The 25,000-nt window shown below is 44.3% G+C and overlaps 1 protein-coding gene across 2 annotated transcripts in view; it reads left to right on the top strand.

The window, feature by feature from the left end:
- LOC143288354 (MLX-interacting protein-like) overlaps positions 1-25,000 on the top strand; it is a 100,190-nt gene that overhangs the window by 30,016 nt on the left and 45,174 nt on the right. For both annotated transcript variants that reach the window (XM_076596737.1, XM_076596738.1), the window contains exons 4-6: positions 13,776-13,913; positions 19,991-20,177; positions 23,373-23,456. In XM_076596737.1, the coding sequence (XP_076452852.1) occupies positions 13,776-13,913; positions 19,991-20,177; positions 23,373-23,456 (409 nt within the window). The remainder of the gene's footprint in view (positions 1-13,775; positions 13,914-19,990; positions 20,178-23,372; positions 23,457-25,000) is intronic.

Consider the following 25,000-nt stretch of genomic DNA (forward strand, 5'->3'; position numbering starts at 1 on the left):
TTAATTATTTTATTTATTTTTATTTTTTTTAAAAACACTGGTGTCCTTTAAGTTTCACCAAGGTTTGGAGCAGTTAAGGAGTTCATGATTATATACTGTGTGCATTCAAGTACAAGATATACCACACACACCTGCTTTCCCCCACCCCATCCCCACCCCTTCACCCTCACCATCTTCTCTCTCTCTCTCTGACTCACCCACTGTTTGTGTGTGTGCGCGTGTGTTTGTGTGTGTGTGTGTGTTAGTGTGTGTGCGTGTGTTTGTGTGTGTGTGTGTGTGTGTCTCTCTCATTGTCCCTCCCTCACTCTCTCTTTCTCTCTTTACCTCTCTCTTCCCCCCTCCCTCTCTCTCTCTCTACATCCCCCTCTCTCTCCCTTTCTGTCCCTCACTCACTCTCTCTCTCTACCCCCTCCCTCCACTTATCCTTGTCTCTCTCCCCCTCTCCCTCCCCCCTCTCTTTCTCTGTCTCCACCCCCCCCCCCCTCTCTCCATGTATCCCTCTCTCTCTCCCTATCTTCCTCTCCCTCTCTCTCTCTCACTCGTACTTTATCTCTCCCCCCCCCCCCCCCCCCCCATTGCCCCCTTCTTTCTCTCTCTCTCCACTCATCCCTCTCTCTCTCTCTCTCTCCCTCTCCACACCCACACACACCCACACACACACCCCCTACCTCCCCCCACTCTCTCCCCCCACTCATCCTACTTGTTTAAATTCAGCGAAATTTCCACCTTGTCAGGCTTCCACAGTAAAGGCTGTGTGTATGTGTGTGCGTAGGCGCACGTGTTCCAATGCATGTTGCTGATTCAAATGTGAATGAAATGATTTGTACTTTCCAGGAATTGCTTAAACCCTCTTTTGAATTTAAGCAGACATGTATGTTTCACGGTTATGACTTGTGTTTCAGACTTCCCGTATGATTGTCCTTGTACTCCCTACCTCCCGATCCCCCAACCCCCCCACCCCCTTGACACGGGCAAATGGCCTGGTCATTAAAATGTTCGAGTTCGAGTAAAGGCTGTGTGACTAAAGAGAAAACAACCTGTCACTATTCAAACAAGCATACAAGGGAGGGGTTGGGTGGTTGGACGTAGGGGGAGGGTGGTGCGTGGAAGGTGAGGGGGGAGGGGGAGGGAGCAGGGAAGAGATAGGGGGAGGTATGTACACAGGGTGGGACATTCACATGCTACATATAAATTTTAATATATAAAGATACAAAAAACAAAACAAAACAAAAACAAAAAAAATATATATGGCCAGCTGTGCTTTCATAGTTCGTAACCATTGAAAATGGCGCTGTCACTTCAGATGAATAAATCAAATGAGTAGCTAACTACGTGACTGACTCGCTTACTTATTTATTTACTGATTTACTTGCTAACAAAATGAATAAAGTAAAAGTCCAAGGTTTGGATACCGAGTGCACTTACACAAGACTCATTCTCCCCGACCAAAAAAACTCTCTGGCATCCCACTTTGACCTGGCTATCTCCTCGTCTCTGCCATGCTGTCATGTCAAGGAGGGTGGTGGATCTGAGGATATTGCATTATAAATTATGCACTCTCACTGCCTGTAACTTGAATTTGAATTCACGCACACGCGCGCGCTCACACACCACATGCACACACACACACACACACACACACACCACACACACAGTTCATGGGTGCTTGCAGTGGCGGAACGGTTACAACGCTGGATTCTCGCTGGACCTTCCCTGAGTTTGTTCCCCACTGTCGGTGCACCTGTTAGCTATTTGTAAGGTGGAGATTTTTTCCCTATCTCCCAAATCAACATATGTGCAGACCTGCCAGTGCCTGAATCTCCTTTGTGTGTGTGTGTGTATGTGTGTGTGTGTGTGCGTATGCAGAAGATCAAATACGTGCGTGAAAGCTCATATTGTCCATGTCAGCATTTGGCGGGTTGTGCAAACAAGAACATAGCCCCAGCATGCACCCTTCCAAAAAGGAAGTATGGCTGCGTACGTGACAGGGTGAAAACTGTGTCATGATGAACCTGTAGATGCCCCACCTGTGAATGTTGGAGCTGCAGCCCACCAATGCTGAAGAAGAAGAAGAAGAAAGAGAGACGCCGTTGAAGAACTGACAAACAGTTTATGCCTGCAGTCTTCTGATCTCGGTAGTGTGTTGTTGGCGGTTTCTGTACAAGGCGCACAAAAAGTTCAGGACCGCTTTGGAACTTGCTCAGTTCTCTTCTCAGGGGTCATGGTGAAATTATGCTGAGTTTCCTGGGTAAACAGCGGGTATATATGTGCAACCAGTTAAATGAGCATCACTTAAGTTGTCATAACCAGGTGTGCTTTCTTACGCATGCACGTCAATTCTTTTTATTTCTTTTGTTGTTGTTGTCCAATGAAAAATCACGGCTATCTTTAATAAAACCACCAAATAATAACTTTCTATCTTGGGCTGAAACATTTTTTTTTTCTTTTTCTTTTTTTTTTCTTTTTTTTCTTTTTTTTTTAACCCATTCAGCTCAAGGGAGCTTACAGCCTCAGCTGGCTTCCCTGTCATACCGGTGCAGAACATGCGTGTAGGAACATGGAAACATATATATATACATGTAGGAACATGGAAACATGGAAAGTGTTTTCATTGAAACAAATTCTGATGCCCCAGGCAATGCTCAGGTGCAGGGCTCAGTGAGTTGATTGCCATTTTACAAGCTCATGTGCTGTTTGTGTCTTCAGTGAGAGGCCAGTATTAAAAAAAAAATATATATATATATATATGTGTGTGTGTGTGTGTGTGTGTGTACATGCAGCTTGTACTTATAATCAAAATCATACATCAGGGTAATTATATATATATTACCCTGATGTATATATACATGATATATATATGCATGCAGCTTGTACTTACAATCAAAATCATACATCAGGGTAATGTATATATATATATATATATATATATATATATATATATATATTACCCTGATGTATATATACATGATATATATATACATGCAGCTTGTACTTATAATCAAAATCATACATCAGGGTAATGTCCCAATCCAGCATCCTAGGTTCTTCCGCTCCAGGAATTTAGGATACTAAAGTGGAACATACATTTCTTTTTCTTTTTTTCTTTTTTTTTTCAATATCTTTTTTTTTAACATTAAATGAAAGCATAGCTTCTTTCTTTACGAGGTGGTTGTTTTAACTTTTTGTGAAGTCTGTAGAAACTCTTCATGAGGCTTATCAACAGTTAGTGTCTTCAATAAGAGGCCAGTGATTAGATATGAAGCTTGTATTTTAATCAAAATCATAGATATCTCTTCTTCTTTTTTTTTTCATCTTTTTAACATAAGATAAAAAGCATGGCTGCTTTTTATGAAGTGGTTGTTAACTTTTTATGAAGTCTATACATGTGTTTGTAAATGAAAGCACAGCTGCTTTTTATGAAGTGGTTGGTAACTTTTTATGAAGTCTATACATGTGTTTGTAAATGAAAGCATAGCTGCTTTTTATGAAGTGGTTGTTAACTTTTTATGAAGTCTATACGTGCGTGTGTGTGTGTGTGTGGTGTGGTGTGTGTGTGGGTGTGGAGGCTGTTGACAGCTCACCACTCTCAGGGTCCAGGATTTAATTTAGAAGTCTCCTGTTTCCCTGTTTGGCATCCCTCGCCAGATGCACTGGGCATGGGCAGATTAGAAATCTTTAGCCAGATATGTATATATATATATATCTTTCCCCTAACTGGTCTTTTCTCGGTTAATATGAAAATGTCTGGTCTGGTCTGGACTGGACCAGTTTTTTTTGGGGGGGATGGGGGTGGGGGGGGGGTTTGTGTATGTGTAGGGGAAGAGGGGTTATTTTTGTTTGTCTGTGACTCTTGCTGTCTTTGTGTGTGTGTGTGTTTGTGTGTGTGCACTGCATACAAAACATTTTGATGTGTGTGTAGTGCAGTAGTTGTCATAGTAGTAGTCTTAGATTTTGCATCACTTCACGCTGTCAAAGTTGGGGGGTGGGGGGTGAGGGAGGTGGATTAGTGGGGGGAGTGGAAGGGAGGGGAGAGACATAATGGAGGAGGGAGGGTTTGTGTGCACATGTGTGTGGATGGATGTGTATGTGCGCATATGTTCATGTTTCTGATTTAAAGGGGAAGATATTAAACAAGAGTAAAATGATGAAAAAAACCACCACCACCAAAGCAACCTGACCTCAGACAGTTACTCTGTGCGTGTGTGTGTGTGTGTGTGTGTGTGGTGTCTGCGTGTATGCTGTGTGTGTGTGTGTGGTGTCTGCGTGTATGCTGTGTGTGTGTGTGTGGTGTCTGCGTGTATGCTGTGTGTGTGTGTGTGGTGTCTGCGTGTATGCTGTGTGTGTGTGTGTGTGGTGTCTGTGTGTACGCTGTGTGTGTGTGTGGTGTCTGTGTGTACGCATATTATGAGCATGTGACTGTGATCGTTATTTGAGTTTCAGTTGAGTGATACAATGTTAACGTTCCCTTTTCAGTGTTGTCTTGCTGGTTGCTTGACAATGAAGTGGGGATTTTTGTTTGTTTGTTTGTTGTTGTTGTTTGTTGTTGTTGTTGTTGTTTTTGCATGAATGAAGCATGTGCATTGCAGAAACTGAGAAAGATCATATTTGTTATGAACTTCAAAATCAGTGCCCATGGTGGGGGGGTCTTGACCCTATTGAACAAGTGCAGTGTGATTCTGTTGAGGTTGGGAGGGGTTAAAAAAAAAAAGAAAAAAAAAAAAGAACCAGCATCTTGAATGACCCAGAGATTGATATGGTGTGAGGGTCAAGTGGTGTTAAGGGGGCTGTGGGGGGGTGGGGGGGGGGAGGGGAGGGGGGGGTGGAGGGGAGGTGTTAGGAGATACAGATATTTATGCAACAGACCTGTTGGAAGTTTCCAGTTGTTGTTCTGATATGATGGGTGTGCTTACAAAACAGTTTTTTTTTTTTTTAGTGTTCACCTCTCACAGTGGTACCCCTATGACTCAGACTCGGGTAGTTGGACTGGGTTACGATGGAATTTCAAGGCCCATGTTTTTGTCACAAAAGAAAAAAAAGGAAAAAAAAAAAAAAAAAAAAAAAAGAGCCTTGGCATATGGTGTGTGCAGTTGTGCCGTTTTGTAGGGCCAGGCAGCCCTCGTCGACAGTCACAGTTTATGTGTGGTTACCACAAAGAGCTACCTCCTATCGGTGACCTGCCCATGACCTGGGCAGTTTAGGGGTGGTGGGGTGGGGTGGTGTGGAGTGGGGTGGAGGAGCTCGGGGTCAAAGGTTGGATTAGGGATTATGGGGTCAGCATATGGGACTCTTTGCAGAAAGCAAGAATTGAGTGCGAGTCTTGGAGAAGTGGATATGTGTGTGTGTGTGTGTTGGTGGGGTGGCAGGGGGGAGGGAGGGGGGTCTGTTCTGTCCCATGATCTGTTTTGGGAGATTATAGACCCAGGAGACCACTACTCTCTCTCTCTCCCTCTCTCCCCCCCCCCCCTCTCTCTCTCTCTCTCTCCCTCTCTCTCATGTCTTATTGTCCAGAGAGCTCTGTCTCATTGTGTGTATGTGTGTGTGTCTCACCCTCTGTCTTTCTGTCTCTATCCCACACTCTGTCTGTCTGCCTCTCTCTCTCTCTCTCTCCCTCTCTCCCTCCCCCTCCCCCCCCTCCCCTCTCTCTCTCTCTCCCCCTCTCTCTCATGTCTTATTGTCCAGAGTGCTCTGTCTCATTGTGTGTATGTGTGTGTGTCACACCCTCTGTCTGTCTTTCTGTCTCTATCCCACACTCTGTCTGTCTGTCTGTCTCTCTCCCCCTCCCTCTCTCTTGCTCTCCTCCCCCCCCCCTTCTCTCTCTCTCTCTCTCTCTCTCTCTCCATACTGTATCTCATCTTGCTTGTGGGTGTCTCTCTCTTTACAGTTTGCATGTGTATGTGCACAGGCATAAGCATTTGAACGCAAACACACACACACACGTATACATGTGCACATGCACAAACACATACACACGCACACACACACACACACACACACACACACACTCGTCTAATATCACTTAAAGTGAAAAGACGTTAAACTAAAGAACGAACGAACGAACACACACACACACACACACACACACACACGCTCACACACACAGAGGCACACACTCATGCACACACACACACACAGAGGCACACATACGTATATGATAAATATAACACACTCTCTCTCTCTCTCTCTCTCTCTCTCTCTCTCTCTCTGTCTCTCTCTCTCTCTTACTGTCCCCTGTAGATGAGCTTTGTTTGTTTCCAGATAAAGTGCTTTTAGAATAACGGCATCAGAGACATGGCAGTATCGGTTAGGCATTGCACCTTTGATGATCCAGTGTTCGTTCACCAGTGTTTAACTCTCTCCATACGAACAGCGAAAGAGACGACGTTAACAGCGTTTCACCCCAGTTACCATCATCAAAATATTGCAAGCGGAAGGCTCATATACTGAAGAGGTGAATGTTGACAAAGAATACTACAATGCTGACGACGGAAGCTAAAGGTTGGGTCATTCAGACACCCACTGGACATCCGAGGGGTCTGTGTAGAGGAGAAGAGAGGACTGGTCGTACTGAGTGAGTTAATCTTGAGTTTTGAGGCACTGTTGCATGGTAGTGTTACCTTGGGAAAAGTACTTCACCCCGATTTTCCTCGCTGCACCCAGCTGACTGCTGCTTGAGGGGGTTGGTTGGGGGGGGGGGGGGGGGGGGGGGGGGAGAGAAAAAAAAAAGGAAAGATATTGCTCTCATTCTGACTGACCACAGGAATCATCCGACCTTTTTCCACATTTTTTTTTCTTTTTCTTTTTTTTCATTTTTTTTTTTTTTCACTAATGCATGTTCAAATTCTATAGGAGGTCACTGTTACATGATCCTGACCAGCGGTGGTTTCGAGCCTTCAGCAGCTCAGCTGGGTAACCTTGAACTGGGGAAGATCAGATGAAACTGATGATAATGGCTCTAAAAAAAGAAAAATAATAAGGTGGAGGGGGGAATCCTGCCCCCCCCCCCCTCTCTCCCATCTCCGTCCTGCCCACCCTAGCCCCTCCCACCCCCCTTCACCACAGTCCATCTCGCCCCTTTCTCTGCATCGTCTCCCCATGGATTTAGGGAATTTAGAGCTAAAGTTGACATTTCCATCGGGTCCAAATGTCTGTCTCTTGTGCGTAATTGCATGGCACTGTGGTTTGTTAGAAGGCGCGCGCTGGCCCAGTACCGCTGTCTTCAGCCCTCTAGGTTTCTGTAGGGGTTACCCCGCCCTTAGCTCATGGCCTAAAGACCTACCCTGTGAGCACAGGGGACTGACTGCCAGTTAGTCTGGCCCCTACCGGCGCTCATACAGGCCGCTTCAATGGTTCACGACTCGGAGAGCGAATGCCCACAAGTTGTCTTTCTGACAGATGCGTTGTCTGTCCTGGAAGCCCTTGCAAGAGATAAACTTCCTCGTCTCAAGGAGAAACTACAAGAAGTTGCCCAGCAACGACGAGTAGTCCTGCAATGGGTTCCAGCCCACTGCGGAATTCCAGGCAACGAAATTGCGGACCAGCTCGCCAAACTCGGAGCGAAAGAAAGACAACCAAACAACAGTGTTAGCTTCGCTGAAAAGAAGACCCTCGTGAAGGCAGCACTACGACCACAAGCCACAAGGGATGCATATCACGAGCTTGAACGCTGGCAGCAGGTAGCAATTATGCGCTTACGCACAGGACACTGCCGCCTTAACGCGCACATGTTCAAGAAGCTGAAGCTGGCACCATCACAGACCTGTCCCTGTGGTCTTGAAGACCAAACACCAGAACATGTTCTGCAGACTTGTCCCCTCCACCAGGGACTGAGAGACACCGTGTGGCCAGAAGCGACCCCACTACGCACCAAGCTCTACGGCTGCAGACAAGACATGGAAGCCACGACGACATTTGTCTCGCAGGCCAGCCTGACTCTGTGACAAGTGCGACCGAAAAGAAGAAGAAGAAGAAGTCCAAATGTGAGGAGCCAAAAAACGTTTCTTGAGCTGTATGTAGTAAAATGAGTATCGGTATCAGTAGGTCACTGCGTTTGGACAAATCCACATACATGCTACACCACATCTACCAAGCAGATTGCCTGACCAGCAGCGTAACCCAACACGCTTAGTCAGGCCTTGAGAAAAAAAGAAGAAAAAAAAAGAAGAAGAAAATAATAATTATGATAATAATCATGATAATGCTAAAATGAATGTGGTAATAGTTGCAGGCATTTGGACCTTTTTTTCTTTTTCTTTTTTTTTGTACTGGCCATTGACTACCACCACCCCATTCCAACCCCACCCCTCTCCCCCCCCCCCACAGCCCCCCCACCCCCACCCCGCCCCACACACACCCCCTCCACTCCCCACCAAACAACCAGCCGCCCTCCTACCACAACTCCCCCACTTTGGAGCCTCTGTCCCTGCCATGTTGTGTGCAAGGTTCAAGTCAGGTGGTGAAGTTTATCACTGAGGCAGCTGGAGTTCATGACGTGTGCTTCACAGAAAATAATATATGCTGCGTGAAGTGTTTGGGACAGCGGTAAAAAGAAACATTGACAGCAGAGACTGGCTTGAAGCCTGCCACCACCACCACCACCACCACCACTGCACTGCTACTGCTAACTTTATTTATTGACTCGTGGCTGAGGGGGGTAGGGGGTGGTGGGTAAACAGGAACCAGAGTTTGTGTAATCATTCTGCTGGCTCGTTTGTTTGTTTGTTAGTTGGCTGTGCTTGCATGCATGCGTGTGTGTGTGTGTGTGTGTGTGGGGGGGGGGGGGGGTTGTGTATGTGCGTGCTAATGTTTGTGTGTGTGTGAGTGAGCGAAGCGTGTATGTGTGAGTGTGTGTGCACAAGTGTGTGTGTGCGTATGTATCAGTGTGTGTGCATGTGTGTGCGCGCACGTGTGTGTGTATGTGTGTAAACCTGTATGTTTGTGAGTGTGTATGTGTGTAAGCCTGTGTGTTTGTGAGTGTGTGTGTAAGGGGTTTGGTGGGGACGTGGGGGGCGGGGGGAGATGGGGTGAGCAGGGTTCATCTTTAACATTGGTATTATCTCCACAACTGCAGTAATGTTTTATGGGAATCAAACTTGGTAAAAAGACAAAACTCGGCAATAAGACCAACTATACACTTCCAGGTTTCATTGTGATGTGGTAAGCAGGGTGAAAGGTTGGAGATCAAGGTTGTTATCTGACAAACCAAAAAAAAAAAAAAAAGAAGGAAAAACAAATTGAGGTGCTTGGTCCAAGATAACAGCTGTCACCATGGCACGTGATGACAGTAGATAAAAAAAAAAAAAAATTCAAAAAAAAAACCAACTTGCAGTCCTTAACAAAAGAGAAAAGGGCCTGCAGAAAGTCTTCTTCAAACTTGGTACAGTGACTGGTAGTGGTAATGGTCAAAACTTAGAAAGCTGAAAACTCGAAACTTTCAAAGGTCAGGGTTGCAGGTCAAGGCTACAGTGGGCAATCAAAAATTTCGTGTTGCAATAAATGTATATTTCATCCGGTACCTGTAATGTTTGATTAAGTGGGTATGGCATGTTTAGACCCATATATATATATATATATATATATATATATATATATATATATATATAGGTATGGCATATATATATGGGTCTAAACATGCCATACCCACTTAATATACACCACATATATATATATATATGTATGTATGTATTTCAAAGCCTGACTAAGTGAGTTGGGTTCCGCTGCTGTTCAGGCATCTGCTGAGCGGATGAGGTTTAGCGCATACATGCATTTGTCCGAACGCAGTGACGCCTCCTTGAGCAACTTAACTAACTAGATAATTGCATGTGAGTTTTTGAAGGCTTGCCCCCACCCACCCCCCACCCCCTCTCTCTCCCTCTCTGTCGCTGTTGGTGTCTTTCAGTCTGTACAATTTCCTCCCCCTTTAGTTCGATTTTTGCATTCAAGCATGCATCAATATTCCATTCATTTGTTGTTGTTTTTTTTATATGTACACATGTTTGTGCGCACGCATGTGTGTGTGGTTGTGTGTGTGTGTGTGTGTGTGTGTGTGTGTGCATGGTTGTGTGTGTGTGTGTGCGTGTGTTTGCATGGTTGTGTGTGTGTGTTGTTGTTGTTTGTGTGTGTGTGTGTGTGTGTGTGTGCGTGTGTGTGTGTGTGTGTGTGCATGGTTGTGTGTGTGCGTGTGTGTGCATGGTTGCGTGTGTGTGTGTGTGTGTGTGTTGTTGTTATGTGTGTGTGTGTGTGCGTGTGAAAACTGCAATGTGTGTGTCTTCTGCATTCTTATTAATGTCTTCTCTGCTTCTACTTCTTCTTCTTCTTCCTCTTCTACTTCAGCCTCCTCCTCCTCTTCTGTCAGTAAGCTGTCCCCACACAATCAAGAAGCCTGTCATGCAACAAATGACTGTGTGATGCGCTTAGAACTTGGTCCGTGACCGAGGATAGGCGCTCTGTAGTACTGGTAGTGGTCGGTATCCTTCAGTCTGAGCAGACAATGTAGCTGTGCTCTGGTTGGTGTGTCTGGGGTAGTGTTGATCATGACTTTGTCAGGCCTGTTGGAAACACACAGTTTCAAAGATATGAAAGCACAGTCAAATACATATAATTTTAAACGTACATGAGCTCCAACACACACACACACACACACACACACACACACACACATTACCCTGCACCTCCTTTACCCCCTCCTCCACACACTCATTTCTAGTCTATGTATCGCAGCTTCCACAGCACACACACACACACACACACACACACACACACACACACACACACACACACACACACGCCCATATCTCCCACCCCCAACCCCACATATCTGTTATGCATGTGTGGGTGTATGTGTGAATGTGTGTCTTCATGTTTTACATTTATTTGCTTATTTATCATCATTGTTGTATTTATTTAATTTTTTTTAATTTTATTGTTTTCATCACTACTACCTTTTTTTATATCATAATTATTATTTATTTATTTATGTAAGCTTATCTTTTTCTTTTTCTTTTCTCCTCAAGGCCTGACTAAGCGCGTTGGGTTACGCTGCTGGTCAGGCCTCTGCTTGGCAGATGTGGTGTAGCGTATATGGATTTCTCCGAACGCAGTGACGCCTCCTTGAGCTACTGAAACTGAAACTGAAACTGTTGGAAAACGGCCGTCTCTCCCACACTTTGCGGAGTGTTGGCCTGTTGGAAAACGGCCGTCTCTCCCACACTTTGCGGAGTGTTGGCCTGTTGGAAAACGGCCGTCTCTCCCACACTTTGCGGAGTGTTGGCCTGTTGGAAAACGGCCGTCTCTCCCACACTTTGCGGAGTGTTGGCCTGTTGGAAAACGGCCGTCTCTCCCACACTTTGCGGAGTGTTGGCCTGTTGGAAAATGGCCGTCTCTCCCACACTTTGCGGAGTGTTGGCCCGGTGGCAACGCGTCCGCCCAGGAAGCGAGAGAACCTGAGTGCACTGGTTCAAATCCCACAGTCGCCAGTATTTTCTCCCCCTCCACTACAGTACTAGACCTTGTGTGGTGGTCTGGACGCTAGTTGTTCAGATGAGACAATAAACTGAGGTCCGGTGTGCAGCATGCACGTAGCGCACGTAAAAGAACCCACGACAACAAAAGGGTTCTCCCTGGCAAAATTCTGTAGAAAAATCCACTTCGATAGGAAAACAAATAAAAGTGCAGGAAGGAAAAGTTTAAAAAAAAAATAAATAAAAATAAAAAGTGTGGCGTTCTCAGTGAGGAGATGTGCTGTCCCTGGGAAGAGCAGCCCTGAATTTCACACACAGAGAAATCTGTTGTGACAAAAAAGTAATACAATACAATACAGTGCAGTGCAGTGCAGTGCAGTGCAATGCAATAATACACAATACAATACAGTGTTGTACAACACAGTACAGTGCAATACAATACAGTGCAGTGTAATACAATACAATACAATACAATACAGAGCAATACAATACAGTACAGTACAATATAATATGATACAGTATAGTTCAATACAATACAGTTCAACAATGCAGTGCAATACAGTACAATACAATACAATACAATACAATACAATACAATAAATGCAGTACAATACAATACCATGTATGCAATAAAATACAGTAAATGCAGTACAATACAATAAAATAAATACAGTACAATACAATATAATACAGTACAGTGCAGTGCAGAGCAGTGCAATAATACACAATACAGTGCTGTACAACACAATACAGTGCAGTACAATACAATAAATAGAGTACAATACAATACAATACAGTTCAACATAATGCAGTGCAATACAATACAATAAATGCAGTACAATACAATACCATGTATGCAATACAATACAGTACAGTACAGTACAATACAATAAATACAGTACAATACAATAAATACAGTACAGTACAATACAATAAATACAATACAATACAATAAATACAGTACAGTACAATACAATAAATACAGTACAGTACAATACAATAAATACAGTACAATACAATAAATACAGTACAGTACAATACAATAAATACAATACAATACAATAAATACAATACAATAAATACAATACAATACAATAAATACAATACAATACAATAAATACAGTACAATACAATAAATACAGTACAGTACAATACAGTACAATACAATAAATACAGTACAGTACAATACAATAAATACAGTACAATAAATACAGTACAATACAATACAATAAATACAATACAATAAATACAGTACAATACAATAAATACAGTACAATACAATAAATAAATACAGTACAATACAATAAATAAATACAGTACAATACAATACAATAAATACAGTACAATACAATAAATAAATACAGTACAATACAATATAATAAATACAGTACAATACAATACAATAAATACAGTACAATACAATACAATAAATACAGTACAATACAATACAGAACAATACAATACAGAACAATACAATAAATACAGTACAGTTCAGTACAATACAGTTCAACATAATGCAGTGGAATACAATACAATAAATGCAGTACAATACAATACAATATAATACAGTACAATACAGTACAGAACAATACAATACAGAACAATACAATACAGTACAGAACAATACAGTACAATACAATACAGAACAATACAATACAGAACAATACAATAAAGAACAATAAATACAATACAATACAGTACAATACAATACAGAACAATACAATAAATACAGAACAATACAATACAATACAGAACAATACAATACAGTACAATGCAATACAATACAATACAATACAGAACAATACAGTACAATGCAATACAATACAATACAATACAGAACAATACAATACAGTACAATGCAATACAATGCAATACAATACAGAACAATACAATACAGAACAATACAATACAATACAGTACAATACAATACAGAACAGTACAATACAGAACAATACAATACAGAACAATACAATAAATACAATACAATACAGAACAATACAATACAGAACAATACAATACAGAACAATACAATAAATACAATACAATACAGAACAATACAATACAGAACAATACAATACAGAACAATACAATACAATACAGAACAGTACAATACAATAAATACAGTACAGTACAGTACAATACAAAACAATACAGTACAGTACAATACAATACAGAGCAATACAGAACAATACAATACAGAACAATACAATACAATACAGAACCATACAATACAATAAATACAGTAAAATACAGTACAATACAGAACAATACAATACAGTACAATACAGTACAGAACAATATCTGTCTGTCTACTTTCAGGCTGTGGTTCTGGAGGGGAAGTACTGGAAGCGACGGCTGGACACGGTGACCAAGGAGTACAAGAGATGGCGCCGTTTCTACCGCGACCGCATTCTGCAGTCCATCCCAGAGGCCTCGCTCTACTCTCCGGCCATGGAGGTGGGTTGTGTTGAGCAGTTTGACGGGTACAGTGGTGGCTGAATGGTGATAGCACTGAAATCTACACACACACACACACACACACACACACACACACACGCAGTTTCCAGAGTTAAGTTGCCGGTTTCGGCGCACCTGGTGGGGATTTATCCGATCTCCCAGGTCAACGAAAATATGTGCAGACCTTCCAGTGCCTGAACCCACTGTCATGTGTTAATGCATGCAGGAGTTCTAATATTGTTGAAGATCCAAGGACAGGTTGCATGAGCGAACTCAGCAGCACTACGTTTGCTCATTGTTAAGAATGTTCCAAACTCTGCATTAAATTCCATGTATATATACTTAGCCCTTTCACCGCCAAGCTTGCACTTATGCAGAAGCATGGTAGAGGACCCATGTCACTGAAAGGTGACCGTTCATTGGTCTGTTATCCATGAACCTACTGCTCTTAATGTTCGGTGGTAGGATAGGCTATATTTTCTATACATCGCAGAGGGACTCCCCAGCTATTCTTAGCCACTGTCTTTTCTGTGTTTATACCTCAAGGGAATTTTGTACTCTTAATTGACCGGCAGTGAAAGGGTGAAGAGACATTCTTAACTCTAAGCACATTTAGCGCAGCAGAGATCGCCTCATGCTACCTGGCCCTGTTATCCATGTCAGCGTTTTGGTGGGTTACATAAAGAAGAACGAACCCAGCGTGAACGTTGGTACCAAAAACAGAGACTGGCCGACTACATGGCAGGGTAAATTAAAAACTGGTCATACACATAAAAGCCCACTTCCTCATAGGTGTGAACCTGATCGTTTCAGCTGCAGCTACAGCCCCTGAATTCATGCACAGGAAGTCGTAGTTTGCGAAAGAAGAAGAAAAAAGCTTTTGTAAATGGAGGTGTGGGGGGGGATTTTTATTGTTCCTTCTTGATTGAAAAAACAACCACCCCAACTTACTTGCAGAATTGACATGCAACTTTTTGTTTATCTTTTTATTTCTTGTTTTAATTTTTTAATCTTTTTTTTTTTAAAGTTAATTCATTGTTATGATTATTATTATTATTTTAACTTTTAGATTTTAATTTCAAGACATGAACCTTGCTCCACTCCCCTCCACATCCCCCCCCCCCCTCCCCACGCCCTTCCCCCCATCACATCGCCCCTACCCGTCCAACCCTCCACTTTTCCCGTCTTACACGATTGAGAGTGTGTGTGTGTATGTGTACAGAGACAAGTTGTTTACACAAGATCAGGCTTCATTTGAATTTTGTTCTTCTTTTGTCGTCACGGGCTCTATATCCATATATATATATAATATATATATGTGTGAGTGTGTGTTTATTTATTACCCCTTCCTTTCTCCCCCCCCCCCCCACCCCCCTGCTTCTCTCCCCCCCCCCCCCCCCCCGCCCCCCGCCCCCCCCCCCCCCACCCTGCAGGACATGATTGACTGTCATACATACTCACACTCTCCACTATAATCAAATTCTTGATCAGATAGTCGGGACAGCAGTTGCGTCCTCTGCTGTTCTGATGGTCAGTAATCAGACACGACTAACCGTTATACACATACACACTTGCCACACTTGCATAGATACCTCAAGTCCTTGATCAGAGTCTATCCAGACCAGATAGTCAGGACAGCAGTTGCCTCCCCTGCTGTTCTGATGGTCATAGTCGGAGGACACGACTGACTATCGTACACACATACAGGTCCTTGTGATTGTGGTGGTACATGGCGTGACAGTGTGGGTTGTTGTTGTGGTGGTGGTTGTTCAGGATCTGACAGTGTAGGTTCTTGTTGTGGTTGTGGTGTTTCAGAACCTAACAGTGTAGGTTCTTGTTGTTGTGGTGGTGTTTCAGAACCTGACAATGTAGGTTCTTGTTGTTGTGGTGGTGTTTCAGAACCTGACAGTGTAGGTTCTTGTTGTTGTGGTTGTGGTGTTTCAGAACCTAACAGTGTAGGTTCTTGTTGTTGTGATGGTGTTTCAGAAACTGACAATGTAGGTTCTTGTTGTTGTGGTGGTGTTTCAGAACCTGACAGTGTAGGTTCTTGTTGTTGTGGTGGTGTTTCAGAACCTGACAATGTAGGTTCTTGTGGTTGTGGTGTTTCAGAACCTGACAGTGTAGGTTCTTGTTGTTGTGGTTGTTGTTCAGAACCTAACAGTGTAGGTTCTTGTTGTGGTTGTGGTGTTTCAGAACCTGACAGTGTAGGTTCTTGTTGTTGTGGTTGTGGTGTTTCAGAACCTGACAATGTAGGTTCTTGTGGTTGTGGCGGTGTTTCAGAAACTGACAATGTAGGTTCTTGTTGTGGTGGTGGTGTTTCAGAACCTGACAGTGTAGGTTCTTGTTGTTGTGGTTGTGGTGTTTCAGAACCTGACAATGTAGGTTCTTGTGGTTGTGGCGGTGTTTCAGAACCTGACAGTGTAGGTTCTTGTTGTTGTGGCGGTGTTTCAGAACCTGACAATGTAGGTTCTTGTTGTGGTTGTGGTGTTTCAGAACCTAACAGTGTAGGTTCTTGTTGTTGTGGTTGTTGTTCAGAACCTGACAGTGTAGGTTCTTGTTGTTGTGTTTGTTGTTCAGAACCTGACAGTGTAGGTTCTTGTTGTTGTGGTGGTGTTTCAGAACGTAACAGTGTAGGTTCTTGTTGTGGTTGTGGTGTTTCAGAACCTGACAATGTAGGTTCTTGTTGTTGTGGTTGTTGTTCAGAACCTAACAGTGTAGGTTCTTGTTGTTGTGGTTGTTGTTCAGAACCTAACAGTGTAGGTTCTTGTTGTTGTGGTGGTGTTTCAGAACGTAACAGTGTAGGTTCTTGTTGTTGTGTTTCAGAACCTGACAGTGTAGGTTCTTGTGGTTGTGGTTGTTGTTCAGAACCTAACAGTGTAGGTTCTTGTTGTGGTGGTGGTGTTTCATAACCTGACAATGTAGGTTCTTGTTGTTGTGGTTGTGGTGTTTCAGAACCTAACAGTGTAGGTTCTTGTTGTTGTGATGGTGTTTCAGAAACTGACAATGTAGGTTCTTGTTGTGGTGGTGGTGTTTCAGAACCTGACAGTGTAGGTTCTTGTTGTTGTGGTGGTGTTTCAGAACCTGACAGTGTAGGTTCTTGTTGTTGTGGTTGTGGTGTTTCAGAACCTAACAGTGTAGGTTCTTGTTGTTGTGATGGTGTTTCAGAAACTGACAATGTAGGTTCTTGTTGTTGTGGTGGTGTTTCAGAACCTGACAATGTAGGTTCTTGTTGTTGTGGTGGTGTTTCAGAACCTGACAATGTAGGTTCTTGTGGTTGTGGTGTTTCAGAACCTGACAGTGTAGGTTCTTGTTGTTGTGGTGTTTCAGAACCTGACAGTGTAGGTTCTTGTTGTGGTTGTGGTGTTTCAGAACCTAACAGTGTAGGTTCTTGTTGTTGTTGTGGTGTTTCAGAACGTAACAGTGTAGGTTCTTGTTGTTGTGGTTGTGGTGTTTCAGAACCTAACAGTGTAGGTTCTTGTTGTTGTTGTGGTGTTTCAGAACGTAACAGTGTAGGTTCTTGTTGTTGTGTTTCAGAACCTGACAATGTAGGTTCTTGTTGTTGTGGTTGTTGTTCAGAACCTAACAGTGTAGGTTCTTGTTGTGGTTGTGGTGTTTCAGAACCTGACAATGTAGGTTCTTGTTGTTGTGGTGTTTCAGAACCTGACAATGTAGGTTCTTGTTGTGGTTGTGGTGTTTCAGAACCTAACAGTGTAGGTTCTTGTTGTTGTTGTGGTGTTTCAGAACGTAACAGTGTAGGTTCTTGTTGTTGTGTTTCAGAACCTGACAATGTAGGTTCTTGTTGTTGTGGTTGTTGTTCAGAACCTAACAGTGTAGGTTCTTGTTGTTGTGGTTGTTGTTCAGAACCTAACAGTGTAGGTTCTTGTTGTGGTTGTGGTGTTTCAGAACCTGACAGTGTAGGTTCTTGTTGTTGTGGTTGTTGTTCAGAACCTAACAGTGTAGGTTCTTGTTGTTGTGGTGGTGTTTCAGAACCTGACAGTGTAGGTTCTTGTTGTTGTGGTTGTTGTTCAGAACCTAACAGTGTAGGTTCTTGTTGTGGTGGTGGTGTTTCAGAACCTGACAATGTAGGTTCTTGTTGTTGTGGTGTTTCAGAACCTGACAATGTAGGTTCTTGTTGTTGTGGTGTTTCAGAACCTAACAGTGTAGGTTCTTGTTGTTGTGGTTGTGGTGTTTCAGAACCTGACAGTGTAGGTTCTTGTTGTGGTTGTGGTGTTTCAGAACCTGACAGTGTAGGTTCTTGTTGTGGTTGTGGTGTTTCAGAACCTGACAGTGTAGGTTCTTGTTGTGGTTGTGGTGTTTCAGAACCTGACAATGTAGGTTGTTGTGGTTGTGGTTGTGGTGTTTCATAACCTGACAATGTAGGTTCTTGTTGTTGTGGTTGTTGTTCAGAACCTGACAGTGTAGGTTCTTGTTGTTGTGGTTGTTGTTCAGAACCTGGCAGTGTAGGTTCTTGTTGTTGTGGTTGTTGTTCAGAACCTGACAGTGTAGGTTCTTGTTGTTGTGGTTGTTGTTCAGAACCTGGCAGTGTAGGTTCTTGTTGTTGTGGTTGTTGTTCAGAACCTGACAATGTAGGTTCTTGTTGTTGTGGTTGTTCAGAACCTGACAGTGTAGGTTCTTGTTGTTGTGGTTGTGGTGTTTCAGAACCTGACAGTGTAGGTTCTTGTTGTTGTGGTTGTTCAGAACCTGACAGTGTAGGTTCTTGTTGTTGTGGTTGTGGTGTTTCAGAACCTGACAATGTAGGTTCTTGTTGTTGTGGTTGTTGTTCAGAACCTGACAGTGTAGGTTCTTGTTGTTGTGGTTGTTGTTCAGAACCTAACAGTGTAGGTTCTTGTTGTTGTGGTGGTTCAGAACCTGACAGTGTAGGTTCTTGTTGTTGTGGTTGTTGTTCAGAACCTGACAATGTAGGTTCTTGTTGTTGTGGTTGTTCAGAACCTGACAGTGTAGGTTCTTGTTGTTGTGGTTGTGGTGTTTCAGAACCTGACAGTGTAGGTTCTTGTTGTTGTGGTTGTTCAGAACCTGACAGTGTAGGTTCTTGTTGTTGTGGTTGTGGTGTTTCAGAACGTAACAGTGTAGGTTCTTGTTGTGGTTGTGGTGTTTCAGAACCTGACAATGTAGGTTCTTGTTGTTGTGGTTGTTGTTCAGAACCTGACAATGTAGGTTCTTGTTGTTGTGGTTGTGGTGTTTCAGAACCTGACAGTGTAGGTTCTTGTTGTGGTTGTGGTGTTTCAGAACCTGACAGTGTAGGTTCTTGTTGTGGTTGTGGTGTTTCAGAACCTGACAATGTAGGTTCTTGTTGTGGTTGTGGTGTTTCAGAACCTGACAATGTAGGTTGTTGTGGTTGTGGTTGTGGTGTTTCATAACCTGACAATGTAGGTTCTTGTTGTTGTGGTTGTTGTTCAGAACCTGACAGTGTAGGTTCTTGTTGTTGTGGTTGTTCAGAACCTGACAGTGTAGGTTCTTGTTGTTGTGGTTGTTGTTCAGAACCTGACAATGTAGGTTCTTGTTGTTGTGGTTGTTCAGAACCTGACAGTGTAGGTTCTTGTTGTTGTGGTTGTGGTGTTTCAGAACCTGACAGTGTAGGTTCTTGTTGTTGTGGTTGTTCAGAACCTGACAGTGTAGGTTCTTGTTGTTGTGGTTGTTGTGTTTCAGAACCTGACAATGTAGGTTCTTGTTGTTGTGGTTGTGGTGTTTCAGAACCTGACAGTGTAGGTTCTTGTTGTGCTTGTGGTGTTTCAGAACCTGACAATGTAGGTTCTTGTTGTTGTGGTTGTGGTTGTTGTTCAGAACCTGACAGTGTAGGTTCTTGTTGTTGTGGTTGTGGTGTTTCAGAACCTGACAGTGTAGGTTCTTGTTGTTGTGGTTGTTGTTCAGAACCTAACAGTGTAGGTTCTTGTTGTGGTTTTGGTGGTACAGGGCGTGACAGTGCAGGTAGGTGTGGTTGTTGGTTGTTGTTGTGGTGGCTCAGAACCTGACAGTGCAGGTTTGTCGTTGTGGTGGTGATACAAGACCAAACAGTGTGAGTTGATGCTGTGGTGGTGGTTGTTGTGGCCGTGGTACAGGTGCTGACGGAGAGGGAGCTGCTGGAGCGGGTGAAGGAGGTGGACAGCAGCATGCCGCGCAGCATGCAGCCCGAGTCCTCCACCGACCTGTCCATCCTCAACGCCGACCTCATGGACGTGGACTTCTCCGACAACTTCTTCTCCGCCCTCAACCAGCCCTTCCCCTTCCCCAACCCCCGCGACTTCAGTACGTGGCTGCTGGAACACCCACACTCGCACATGCATGCACATGGGCAGACATGTAGCACTGTCACACATGCATGCGTGTGGGCAGACATATAGCACTCTCACACATGCATGCACATGGGCAGACATGTAGCACTCTCACACATGCATGCACGTGGGCAGACATGTAGCACTCTCACACATGCATGCATGTGGGCAGACATGTAGCACTCTCACACATGCATGTGTGTGGGCAGACATGTAGCACTCTCACACACGCATGCATGTGGGCAGACATGTAGCACTCGCACACGCGCATGCATGTGGGCAGACATGTAGCACTCTCACACATGCATGTGTGTGGGCAGACATGTAGCACTCTCACACACGCATGCACATGCATGCACATGCACGCACACACACAAACATGTGCAGCTGCACAAACATGCGTGTGCACGCATGCACACGTACATGCGCGCGCGCACACTCACACACGCACACATGCATACATAGAAGCCCACATGCACACCCACACTCGCAACTACCTACACCTACCAGCCACATACACACACACACAAGAACATGCAAGCATGCAAGCCTGCATGCACACCCCCACGTGCACACACGCATAAACAAGAGCACACACGCACACACTCACACGTGCTCTTACATGCGCACACCCACTCATGTGCACACACACAGATGCATGCATGCAAGCCCATATGCATGCACACGCGCGCACACACACGAGTGCACACGCACACTCACACACACACACACACACACACACACACACACACACACACACACCACACACACATGCAAACACACACGCACACATGCAAGTCTGCATGCGCACACACAGGTGTATGCACACTCACATATGCACACACACACACACACACACACACACACACACACACACACACACACACACACACACACACACACACACACACACACACACACACACACACTTCCACATGCTCTCACACTCTCCCACGCCGTGCACACACAAAGGAGGTGGAGCGCATTATAAACACCCATTGTTATTACCACTGGAAGTAGTATTTTTATCGTTTAGTGGAGATTGTGGGATACACTGTACAGCCCAATTGAGCATGTATTACATGGGAAGGCACTTTATGAATTAAATGATTATGATTAGATTGTTATCATTATTATTATTATTGTCACTATCAGTAGTATCAGCATGTTTTACATGGCAAGGCGCTTTATAGATTAAATGATTATGGTTAATATCATCATGATTTTTAATATTATTAGCATGTTTTGCAAGGGAAGGTGCTTTTTAAGATAAAATGTTATGATTAAATTATTATACCGTAAAGTTCGGTCTATTGAGCGCACTGGTATTTTAGCCACACCCACTAAATTTTGGAAAAAATTTAACTTTATACATACATAAGCCGCACCGGCTTATAAGCCGCCCTTATTTCCGGTACCGGAACACATACAGATACTACAGAAAAATTGTCAATACTGTAGGTTATGAAATAAACACAAGCAGGAACAACACAAAGAAAAGCAAGCGAAAATACTGCTAGTGCCACAAAAAAATAATAGATAAACACAACGAAAATAAGATCCATAATTTAGGGATAGTCACACTTATTCAACGTCATCCTGCTCACTGAATCCACTAAAATCTTCGTCTTCAGTGTCCGAGTTGAAGAGAACCAGCACAGCTTCCTCCGCCATCTTGTCACTCACTTCAGCCTCGCTTTCACTTCATGAACATGAAGGTGGAGGTCGCTGCTGGTTCATAGCTTGCACTGTCGTCTGCTAGGTCGATCACCTTCAATTTGAAGGCTGCATCATAGGCATAACGTCGTGTTTTTGGCATGATGAGAGTGTACGCTTGAGCAGAGTAGAACTGAATGCTGATCTGAAGGCTTTAATGTGTGCGGATTTGATTTATAAAACGTGAACAGTTAGCACACTGTCCTGAAGCTCATCCAGAAATTCATGGACAGAAATCATGATTTTGGCGAGTTGAAGGGCAGCTAAGAATAGACGAGAACGTGACACTCCCGGGATCGTTAAAATCCGCAAATAAGCCGCATCGTTGTATAAGCCGCAGAGGTTGAAGGTGGGGCAAAAAGTTGCGGCTTATAGACCGAACTTTATGGTAATTGTTATTATGTTTTACATGGGAAGGCACTTTGTAGGTTAGATTATCATGATTATCTTATCATAATTATTATTATCTTGGATTTTGTGTGTGTATGTGATGACAAAACTCAAACAGAAAGTAAACACAGAAGTGTTTTGGAAAGCACCTAGAGCAGATTTCTGGATAGTGTGCTATATAAGTATCCATTATTATTATTATTATTATTATGACAGACCAGCTGATGTGTGCTTATTTTTATTGTTATTAGCATGTTTTACATGGTAAGGCATTTTTTAGAATTAAATCATTCGAATTAAATTATTATTACCTTGGATTGTGTGTGCGCGTATGATGACAAAACTTGAACAGAAAGTAAACACAAAAGCGTTTTGGAAAGTAGGTTTCTGGATCGGGTGCTATATAAGTATCTATTAATTATCATCATGACGATGATGACAGATCAGCTGATGTGTGCTTATTATTATTGTTATTATCATTAGCATGTTTAACATGGGAAGGCGCTATATGAATTCAATCATTATGATTGAACTTTTTATCATGCTAGACAAAGCACAAACAAAAAGTATACAGAAATCTTCGTTCGTTCTTTAGTTTGACGTCTTTTCACTGTAAGTGATATTAGACGAGGGAAGGAAAAAAATCGAGTGAGAGGAGGGGGGGGGGGGGGGGATTACTGTGTACGCATACGAGTAAGTGAAAGTGTGTGTGTGTGTGAAAATTATTGATTTAAGTTTTGTTTAAAAAATTTAAAAAATAACAATATAACATATTTCTAATGAAAAACTAACAACTATAACAGCGAACCAACTGGACTATTTAACAAGGAGTTGAAAAAGTCATACATGAGCAATGGACTGCTGAAGATCGTCAACACTGAAGATGATTTCAGTTCAGGGATTTGAGACTTTTAACATATCGCAAGTTGGTATATGATTGGCTGTTATGTGAGCACCACAGATGCAAGAAACATTACTGACATATTTTGCCCTAAAACAAGCAGGTTTCTGGATGGCGTGCTGTATAAGTGTCCATTAATTATTGTCATGACGATGTTGACAGACCAGCTGATGTGTGCTGACCTGATACAGCCCGGCCTGGTGCAGCTTCAACCCAACCTGGAGGATTTCATGGACATCGAGCAAGGTGTGAACCCCCCCCCTCCCTCTGGTGCCCCCCCACCCCCCACCCCTCACACACACCACACACATGCCCTGCCCCCCTCCCTCTGGTGCCCCCATCCCCCCCCTGGTGCCCCCTCCCCCCATCCCCCACACACACACCACACACATGCCCTCCCCCCCTCCCCCTCGTGCCCCCCCCCATCCCCCACACACACACCACACACATGCCCTCCCCCCCTCCCCCTCGTGCCCCCCCCCCATCCCCCACACACACACCACACACATGCCCTCCCCCCTCCCCCTGGTGCCCCCTCCCCCCATCCCCCTCACACACACCACACACATGCCCTCCCCCCCTCCCCCTCGTGCCCCCTCCCCCCATCCCCCACACACACACCACACACATGCCCTCCCTCCCTCCCTCTGGTGCCCCCCCCCCATCCCCCCCCACACACACCACACACATGCCCTCCCTCCCTCTGGTGCCCCCATCCCCCCCACACACACACCACACATGCCCTCCCCCCTCCACCAGGTGCCCCCCCATCCCCCCCCCCACACACACCACACACATGCCCTCCCCCCTCCCTCTGGTGCCCCCCCCATCCCTCACACACACACCACACACATGCCCTCCCCCCTCCCTCTGGTGCCCCCCCCCCATCCCACACACACACACACCACACATGCCCTGCCCCCCTCCCTCTGGTGCCCCCCCCATCCCCCACACACACACACCACACATGCCCTCCCTCCCTCCCCCTGGTTCCCCCCCCATCCCCCTCACACACACCACACATGCCCTCCCTCCCTCCCCCTGGTGCCCCATCCCCCCCACACACACCACACACATGCCCTGCCCCCCTCCCTCTGGTGCCCCCCCCCCCCATCCCCCCCACACACACCACACACATGCCCTGCCCCCCTCCACCTGGTGCCCCCCCCCTGACCCCCCCCCCCCTCACACACACCACACACATGCCCTCCCTCCCCCTGGTGCCCCCATCCCCCACCCACACACACCACACATGCCCTCCCTCCCTCTGGTGCCCCCCCCCCCATCCCCCCCACACACACACCACACATGCCCTCCCTCCCTCCCCCTGGTTCCCCCGCCCCCATCCCCCTCACACACACACCACACACATGCCCTCCCCCCCCTCCCCCTCCCTCACTCCATCCCTCGCTTCTTAGAAATCTTGCATTGTACTTATGTTAAAGCTTTTAAGGTAAGAGAAAATAGTATTGTCCTAATTTCTATAGTTTGATTCTGTAAACAGTTGAATGCTTATTGCCAGTTACGGTGATATATTCACATATCTTGTTATCGCTTCTCATTCATATGGGGCTGTAGCCTTATTGAATAAATCATCTGTGTCTGCGTCTCTGCTGTTGTGTCGTTTGTAATTCAGGGTTCGCACACAGTCTCAGGAAGTCTGGAAAAAAAAATTGAAAACCGTTTTGTTTTGTTTTTTCTTGTTTTTTTTTTTTTGTTTGTTTTTTGTTTGTTTGTTTTTTTCAATCCTGGAAAAAAGTACAGTAAATCCAGGTATGACAGACATCAGA

Source organism: Babylonia areolata, chromosome 12 (genome assembly GCF_041734735.1).
Source record: "Babylonia areolata isolate BAREFJ2019XMU chromosome 12, ASM4173473v1, whole genome shotgun sequence".
In the NCBI taxonomy this organism is placed as follows: Eukaryota; Metazoa; Mollusca; class Gastropoda; order Neogastropoda; family Buccinidae; genus Babylonia; species Babylonia areolata.